The sequence below is a fragment of the Clupea harengus genome, chromosome 3 (genome assembly GCF_900700415.2).
Source record: "Clupea harengus chromosome 3, Ch_v2.0.2, whole genome shotgun sequence".
NCBI classification, from domain to species: domain Eukaryota; kingdom Metazoa; phylum Chordata; class Actinopteri; order Clupeiformes; family Clupeidae; genus Clupea; species Clupea harengus.
This window is the reverse complement of record NC_045154.1, coordinates 9,576,922-9,586,426: the sequence shown is the minus strand read 5'-3', so window position 1 is coordinate 9,586,426 and position 9,505 is coordinate 9,576,922. Positions and strand designations below refer to the sequence as shown.

Below are 9,505 nucleotides of genomic sequence, written 5' to 3'. Positions count from 1 at the left end.
TCATGCTCTTCTTTTAAGTGCTGTGTGCAAAACAACAAAAGCTCATCTTATCGCTGTTGCAGGGGGGAGACAGGGGGGGAGAAAGAGACAGGGAGACAAACGCTGGACAGTACGTTCAGTCTAATCATTTGGCAAATCTAGGCACAAGCAACAGACATACTAAGTGACTGCCTGTCACCACATACACACACACAGACAAGACAGTCTCTCACACACACACACACACACACACACACACACACACACACACACACACACACACACACACACACACACACACACACACAGACAGTCACACACACACACACACACACACACACAATTGTCCACATGCAGGCAAAGACTGAAATCTCTAAACAAATGGATTTAAACAATAACATGTCATTTTGATGGCATCTGGTTTATTTCTCTTACCTGAGAAACTGTGAAACAGTATTTGTAAATGTCCTGTAAGATAACCTGTTGTCACTGTTTTAAAGTCTCTGGAGAAAGATAATCACTAGACACTAGCTCTGAGTAATAGTCTAGATATGCATATATGTATTCCAAAGCCATACTTGTGGGATTTGGTGGTTAAACAGAACAGTTTAGTCTTTGTGGGAACCTTGTGTTGTAGGAAATCAAAGGGACTTGACTGTACGGACTTAACACTTATCCAATACTGAATCAATGGCCATATCATGGGACACACAGAGACTCTCAATCTTTCAATTAGGCTTTTCAAGATTATATTCAAAAAACAGAAATAAAGTAAAAACACAGAATAACAACTAATCAAGTCAACAATAAACATTTTTCTCATGACGACAAATTATCTTTCATTTGCTTTGTAAAACTTTTAACATATTACATTTTTCTTCCTTCAAACTGTATACATGACATAGCACAATCAGCATGCTATCTACAGTGATAGATATCAGGCAGAGGGAAAGAGCTTCATCTTTGGTTGACTAGAGCTGGATATCTGAAGCATCTGTAGTGTACAAGTGCTGAATTTACAAGCAGGAAGCTTCCTGGCTTTGAAACAGTGTTAGTGAGGTGAAAGTACTGCTTCCCCTGGGTCACACAGCAGTTACAGTGGACCCCAGACATCTGTTACAGAAGGGAACTGAAGGAAAGGGCAGGTGGCTCTAGTTGGGTCTGAAATCTGAATAATTATTACAATGTGACATTAGATCATTTTGATTGCTATTCAGAACAGTAAAATGATCATTTCAGTCTTTCACTATGTTTTAGTGTACTACTATTTCATGGTGAAGGGCTCTGAAAGAAAGACGCAAAAACTTCACCCAGAGAGAGGCAGATAACCAACTCTTTCACTTACCTTCAGCCTCATTTCTGCTAGCATCATCACTAGTACTGATCATATCTGATCAATAAATACGATACCACTGTATTTACGTTAAGGCAATGTGACACGGAGTCACCTGAGGTTATAAGGCAACAAATCACATCAGGAGAACCAAGAAGAACGTGTGTGTGTGCACGCGCGCGCACGCGTGAGTGTGTGTGCATAAATATGTGCAGTCAACCAGTTAGTTGTACCACCCCTGATCAACCGAAGGTGACATGGAAGATGGTGGCGGTGCAGTCCTGTTGCATGGGACTGCGATCATGCAGATGAGGCGCAATCCTGAGATGATTTCTAGCTTCGTGGACAGACAGCCAGGCAAAGGGACAGACAGAGTCAGGTGCTTAGACACACTGCAGCAGGAGGAGTTCAGGCTGCCGTGCGCTTCAGCAGGATCCACACCCGCGGTAGCTGGCACAAAGTGGCACAGCTATTCAGACAGCGGTGCAGTTTAGCAGGCACGGGGTACACTGTGGGGGTAGGAAACATACTGGTCCAGGCATCCTGTAGGTGTGTGTGTGGGGGGGGGGGGGGGGGGGGGTGTGAGGTCTGTGTGTGTGTGTGTGTGTGTGTGTGTGTGTGTGTGTGTGTGTGTGGGGGGGGGGGGGGGGGGGTGAGCAGGGCTGCCAGGGCTAGAGTCGTGCTTGCACAGGCGTGCAGGAGGTGGGGATGACTTCTGAAGGACAGGTGCAGTCCCCGTTGTTGAGGCTTATCTGCCCCTTGAGCTTCTCCAGCTCGTACTTCTGCAGGTACTCCTGAATCAGGTAACGTTCCCGCCGGATACGAGCCTTCACGTCAGACGGCACGTCAGGAATCAACCACGCCACAAAGAACTTCACCAGGAAGGCCACATGCTGCAGGAGAGATAGAAGACAGAAACAAACAAAGAGAGAAAGAGAGAGAGATAGTTCAGTATATTGTCAAATTCAGTGGTAAAGAATTTAAGTTCAGAGCATTGGTATGTATCTCCCACTCTCTGTGTGAGTGTTAGTGTGTAGTGTGTAGGGTGTGTTTGTTTACCAACACTAAGGCCAATCTAGCTGTGAAGATGCAAAGCTTGGTGAGTGTGTGTGTGTGTGTGTGTTGGTATTTACCTCCATGATGATGATAAATGCTAGCTTGGCGGCGATGATGTGCCAGAACTGCATCGTGTGTTTGTATTCATCGTCATGGCCAGGGGGATAGCGGTAGTCACGGTACCTGAGGGGCAGAATAGAGTGTGTTGCAGTTAAAAAATATGTACATTTTTACAGGCACAGGCACATTCATGGACAAACAGACAAACACCGTGCCAATATACCCATACAGAAACACACACACACACACACACACACACACACACACACACACACACACACAGACTCGTGTACCTGCAGGTAGTGGTGACAGAACTGTTGAACCAGGAGGGGTTCTCTCCAGGCTCTGGCTGGTTATCCATGGGGATCTGGCTGATGTTGAAGATGGACAGGCTGTTGTTGATGTAGCCCTGCATGGTGTGCTCTTGGCCATACGCATACAGGTAGACCAGACGCGGGATCATGTCGGATGTGAAGGCCACGATGAACGCCTGCATGGCAAAGAGAGAGAGAGATCGAAAAACAAAGGAATCAGGAAAGTAGGACACACACACACACACACACACACACACACACACACACACACACACACACACACACACACACACACACACACACACACATGGACAACACACACACACACACACACACACAAGAACAGAGTAAAGCAGAGAGGTGGAAATAGAAAAAAAGAGACAGAGAAAGAGATGGCTCAGAAGAGAGAGAGAAATCACAGAAAGAGAGAGAGAAAGAGATGGAGAACAGAGAGAGAGAGAGAGAGGGAGGGAGATCACAGAAAAACATAGGAACAACACCAAGAGAGATGATGGCCACAGATACACATACAGAGATAAGGGGACAAAGGATTCATTTAGATGAGTAGGGTAGTGGGGAAATGCTAAAGTTTAGAAGATGGCCACCTCCTCAACTTATTCTCTCTCCCTCTCTCTGTCTGTCTATTTTTCCGTCTCCACTCACGTTGGTGACGACGGAGAAGACTGCGATCATGTGGAGGATCTCCTGCCAGGCGCCGATGCTGTGGGCCTTGGCCGCGATGGGCCGGCGGAACTGTGTGATCATCTTCCAGGCGTCCACACGCACCTCCAGGATGTTATTGAGCAGAGCCAGGAGAGGAGCCAGAGGGAAGGAGGCCACGAAGAGGGTGATGAAGCCAAACTGGATCACTGGGCAGGGGAGTGGGAGTGATGGGAAGGGGAGGAGGAGGAGCAGAGGAGCAGAGAGTTCAGCATAGCTCCACACATCCAGAGTATTCCAGTTAGGAGTTATTTATCTTGTGTCTGTTTCTGTGTGCCATGCTCACCCATCTCCAGGTACTCGTAGAAGAGGCCTAGCTGGGTGAAGTGCTGCAGGTCGTGGTCCTGCTCCCAGCGGCTATACAGACTCTCAGGGTGATTACGGGCGCTTTTGCTCACCCACCAGTTCTTCAGCCACCTGAACACACACACACACACACACACATACACACACACACACACACACACACACACACACACACACACACACACACACACACACACACACACACACACACACACACACACACACACACACACACACACACACACACACACACACCAACACCAACACACCAACACACACACACCAACACACAAATACACACACACATACATACATACACAGTTTTATCTCACAAAATGGGTGCACACAGCACTGGAAGTCTGAATCAGAACAGTCAGTCGCACACATCATTCTCTCTGGTGAGTTTAAACAGCGGGCTGCTCTGGATCTTCTCTGCAGGTAGCGCTGTACGGTTCTAGAAGCCCACTATCACCCCCACATGCTCCTTCAGCTCAAATGGTTAGCTGTAGCTGTCAAATTTGACCAGGTAATACAGAGTGACTTAACATGCCCTCATAGCTCAAAACCCTGCATGTTGGGCCTGTGGGCATGTTAGGATGAGTATTCATACTCGGATAATGGAAGATTCCCTATTCACTGCACATTTAGTCTAGGAAGGCCAGTATCTTCAAGAAACTCTATTTCTCCAATTATGGAATCCAGAATTTAGCTTGGCTTTTACATTTTACTCTCTTCAACACATTCAAGGACTTGTAGTGGAAACTTCACTTGTAGCAGAAGAAGGCTGGCGACAACTTGCAAAAGAGGGCGATTTAATTAGAGTGAGGAGGAAGAGGTACTCACGGCACCAGGGCCTCTTGGATGTTCCCCCACACCTGCTTGCCCGTCATAATGATCACCAGCTGGGTGGTCAGCTCGATCAGACAGCCGCCAGGGTCACACTGCACAACACCACACAGTGGTACAGCCATTTCAGTTTACTTCACAAAGGAAGAGGGCTTCTCACACATAGTACTTTCTGTAATCATTTTATCTTGATTCTCCAGTACATGGATTTGATATGAAACGATGATTATGATTGCTGACCATCAGTCCTGATTAGCTGTTTATGTCCCTCTTGTGTGATAATGTTATTATAACAGATTTTTTCTTGTATGAATATGTATGATAGTGCTTGATGTCAAAAGAAAGAACACACATATTTTTTTTCATTTTAAGGGCAAACAAGTGTCATGACGTTAGAAGAACAGCAGAGGGCGCTCTACCTCCTCGTTTCTCAGGCCGCTGAATTTGTTGAACATGTACTCGTAGTCGCCAGGGTAACCGACAAACTTGCCCTTGAAGAAGGCCACGTAGAAGCAGGAGGAGTAGTAGTTGACAAACTGAAAGAGGAACATCTTGACCGTCAGCCTGTTCTCGTACTCCAGGTGAGTCTTGGGGATTTCTGCGGAACAGAAGAGGGAGGTCAAATTTTGGAGGGATGGATGGATGGATGAATGGACTGATAGAAGGATGGATGGATGGATGGATAGACAATACTTTATTGTTTTTTTGGGGACACTGATCCTGAACATATAAAAAATGGCCCAAAACACATAAACACAAGATAACCACCACAAAATCTTTCTTCTACCCTTTGTTTCAAACCCCCTCTGCCCCCCCGTCCCTCTGTCCCCCCGTCTAGAACCCTAAGCTCTGTCGTACCCATGTCGGTGATCCAGATGGCGACTCTCTCGTAGAGGAAGTTGAGGATCATGATGATGACAAAGTTGATGCAGGAGGCCGTGACTGACGTGGCCAGCTGCGGCGTGATAATGGATCCCACCAGCTGGATCTTGTTGGTGGGAGAGTCCTTCATGACGCTGGCGAACGCAGCATACACAGCCAGCCGGTATGCAATCACCCCGATGATGGAGGCGATGATTAGCGCTATCTAGTGGCGCACAGGCAGAATTACACACGTTAGATGCACAGGGCAGATGAGGACAGAATCGAGAGAAACTGCCTCTGGAACACATTAAGTCCTGATTGGTGCTAAATCGCAGTCTGATATATTCTGGAGACTGGTGCTCTTTGTAAATGTATCCTCAGAATTCATTGATCATTCTACTTATCAGGGGCTTGGTTTATCTGACACCACAGCAGGCACCCGGTAAATCAAGCCTCACTGATTTATGAAGGGATTCTCATGAAATTATTGAGATCTCTAATATTATTTGTATCTATTTAAGTGCTGAATGAGTGAATCTTTTGTTAGATTCAGACAATGCAACCTTTATTTTATTTTACCTTGATAAAAAATATGTAAGTGTTTCTTAATCCTGCTCCAGGTGACCTACAACACTGACTTGTGTCTATCTGGTCCTGCTTAACCACACTTGACGTAGCCTATCAGTGGACTTAAATGGTCAAGCGCAAGAAACTTTCTTGATTATCTGAACAAACCCAACTCTTACGAATGCCATTCATCGGAATAATCAAGTCTGGTAGAGCATGAAAAGAAGACTGCAAACAGTGGTAGTTCATCATGAGCAGGATCGTAAAAACACACACACACAAACGCACACTATCTCCAGGCATCAAATAAACACAAGCCAGGCTAGTCACACACACGAGGTGCAGAAGTCTGCTTTGGGACTGGTGTGATATCATGCTTTTAATCAGGCTCACGGTTGTCAGGCAGTCACACTCTTACCATCCTTACAGGCCTGTCTGATCTGTTGCCATTGTGGTATCTAGCCCCTTTCCAATTTGACTGTATATTCTAACATGTGTGTGCTGACAGTAGCTGGTTTGAAAGAGCTTGAACTGAGTTGTGTGCTGTAAAGTAATTTATTGTGTATTTGCTGTGTGTATTACTAAATATAAATGTAGGTCTGGTAGGTAATTGTTGGTAGCTAACTGTCAGTTAACCTTTACTTAGCACTTTCCAATTGGTCGTACTGTAGACAGAAGTGATGGCAATATAGATGACGATGATGATTAGGATGAGGATTGTTGTGGTGATAAAAGTGATGAGAAAAGGAGGGGGAAGATGCAGTGCTCACCCAGAATAAGACGGTGACTCCGGAGAGGCAGCTGCGCACACACTGGCTGGTTAGGGGTAAGTAAGGTTCCATCTCCTACCCAAGCAGAGCAACAAGAAGCGGCCATCAGTCAGTCAGCACACATTAGCCTCAAACAGCACCACTGACGTCACTCCCAGTCTCCAGGGGCTCCGGCCAGGCAGGGAGGCCAGCCGGATGAGCCCCCAGCCCCACACACTCCTCTCATCCATCTCCAACTCTCTGAGTCTCCTCTGACTCTGCCTCACCCTTACCAAACAAGCCCTCATGGCTTTTGCTATATGTAGAATCTTTGGCATTAAAAAAACGCTTCTGGACAAGAAGGCTGGGAGTTGAGGAACCATCAGAATGGTTTTACATTGAACAGCTCATAAAGGGAAGCTGATCTTCTATAGGGGAAATGCATACATTTTATATTGCAGCTTCGTTTCGGAGATGTGCAGAACCATCCCCTATTCCCTAATCCCCTAGGGTCATCTGAAATGACGCAGCATGACCACCTCACTCCTGAGTCACGTTGGTGAAACTCCCATGATTCACCAGTAAACTGACTACAGACACAGACACAGCTCATCTTGCACTCTCTTACTACCAACAAGCCTTTCTTTTCTGCCACAGTCATCAGGAGAGAGCACACACACACACACACACACACACACACACACACACACACACACACACACACACACACACACACACTCACACACTCTGGGTGTCAGCATGCCAGCCAGGCCTTGGTCACCGTGCTCACACACTTGCAGGCACACACTGCAGGCGTTCGATATCCCTCTTACCCACAGCATCACTGTGGCCCAGCATATGCACAGCTTGCCCACTAAATCTGCAGGGCTGCGCTTCAGAACCAACTCCATCTCCTTCGAGTTACACACACACACACAACACATATAGGAAGGGTGGGGTGTTACATAATCAGACACCCCCACAGAAATTGTGCCACTTCACATCGCTGGGTCTCTGGTTCATTTACTTCTTGAAATTATTCTAACTTAAATTCATGCATTTCCCACATTATATAACATCTATTATTCTTTTCTCTGATCCTGTCTTTTAACTGCCCCCTCGAGATCCATTTCTCTCTCTCTTTGATAGTCCCACACTGAACTGTGTATCTTTCTCCCCTGTTCACTCTCTTTCACTTTACCTCTCCTCTTTACACTGGTCAAAATATTCTGCCCAGAGTATAACTTATCAAATAACATTTGGCATCACTGTGTTTACTTCATATTACCACCAGAAACTGTAGCCTACTTCCTGGTTTCTGAAAGATGGATCGTAAAGGTTCATTATCCTATCCAAATATATATATATACACACAGATATGACATTATAAATGAATATTGACATTACATATATCTGCAAATACAATTAGTTAAACATTGACATGGATCTTAATTAAAAACATGAAGTTAATTAAAAACACAATCTTTAAAGTTTGTCCTGTAAAAGTGTTGATAAATCTTAGAAACAGTTATGCTTATAGTCTATAGACAATGAAGCTCATCCTATGGTATTTACAGAGGCACTGCAAAGCTGAAGGTCCGCGCATGAGACTGACTGGTTACCTGCGTGATGCGGTTGGGGCGTTGTTTGCGGCACTTCATCTCGTACTCAGGCCTGAGCTGCAGCTGCTGCTGCTCCTCCTCGAAGTCCACCAGGTCCCACTCGTACTCCAGACGCGCCTGCCGCCGCTTCCACAGCTCCAGGAACAGAGTGACTGCAGGGAACACCACGCGTTACCACTCAAGACCACTAGAGGGCGCAAGCAGTCTATGTCCCTGTGAGTCTAAATAGATTTGTATAGAGTCTATACAAATCTATTTAGACCCACAGGGACACACAGTCAATCAAATTACACCCCTTCCTTACATGCTCTTGAAGCAACATGTTGATTGGCTGGAATTGTTTATGCTCGGTTCGAGCCACTGTGTTTGTTTCCCGTTAATACAGGAGCATTTAATTGACTTTGACAAAAATGTTATTGGACTACAATCGTGGATGCACCTTTAAGGAAATATTAAGGGCTAGGAGATATTAATTAAGGTGTTGTGTCCCACAGACAAACAGATTAAAGAGAGATTAAGATGTTTCCATGTTGCCTTAATACATATTAGGAGTCTTACATGGTTGAACTCAAGAATATTTGAAGGGGTTTTCAGAACTTTGATTACAACAAGACACACAAACTGCTGATCAAACAGATGTCATTACATGTCCACACATTAGAATTTACTAAAAATAGCCCCTGGGCACCTATGGAGAACTTTCACTTTACTTATGGATTTGTACTTCTTGTCCACCAGGTGACGCTACACCCCATATGAAGCCTCTTACCCCATATGGCCATGAATATGGCGAAGAACACCGTCCCCACGTTGTCAAACAAGTGTGATTGCTGTGAGAGGAAAAAGAAAAAAAAAGCAGTTTTTACAGTTCACAGTCTGCAAACCCAATAAAGGCAACGTGAGAGGTGTATTCAACCAAAAGTTTGGGCCTGATAAAATGTATTTGGCCAATCTGTGAGAGAGATAGAATGAACCCGAACCAGGTGTGGTTTGAAAGAGGAGGAAATTATGCTGCAGTAGAGGTACATTAAGTACATTTCATCTTTGTGAAAGTATGTTGAAGTAACATGTTCATGTATCTGAATTATG

At 45.4% G+C, this 9,505-nt stretch overlaps 1 protein-coding gene across 3 annotated transcripts in view; it reads right to left on the bottom strand.

Moving 5' to 3' along the window:
• Window positions 1-1,952: 1,952 nt before the first annotated feature.
• The window catches only part of ano5a (anoctamin 5a), a 33,973-nt gene continuing 26,420 nt past the window's right edge, over window positions 1,953-9,505 (bottom strand). For 2 of the 3 annotated variants that reach the window (XM_012833145.2, XM_012833146.3), the window contains 11 exons: window positions 9,186-9,246; window positions 8,417-8,568; window positions 7,628-7,708; window positions 5,473-5,701; window positions 5,034-5,212; window positions 4,612-4,709; window positions 3,749-3,879; window positions 3,406-3,611; window positions 2,722-2,918; window positions 2,446-2,551; window positions 1,953-2,205 (listed from right to left, as the gene is read on the bottom strand). In XM_012833145.2, coding sequence (XP_012688599.2) covers window positions 1,984-2,205; window positions 2,446-2,551; window positions 2,722-2,918; window positions 3,406-3,611; window positions 3,749-3,879; window positions 4,612-4,709; window positions 5,034-5,212; window positions 5,473-5,701; window positions 7,628-7,708; window positions 8,417-8,568; window positions 9,186-9,246 — 1,662 coding nt within the window. In that variant the 3' untranslated portion in view covers window positions 1,953-1,983. Of the gene's footprint in view, window positions 2,206-2,445; window positions 2,552-2,721; window positions 2,919-3,405; window positions 3,612-3,748; window positions 3,880-4,611; window positions 4,710-5,033; window positions 5,213-5,472; window positions 5,702-6,815; window positions 6,891-7,627; window positions 7,709-8,416; window positions 8,569-9,185; window positions 9,247-9,505 lie in introns of all 3 variants that reach the window. The other variant, XM_031564502.1, reaches the window with a different exon arrangement.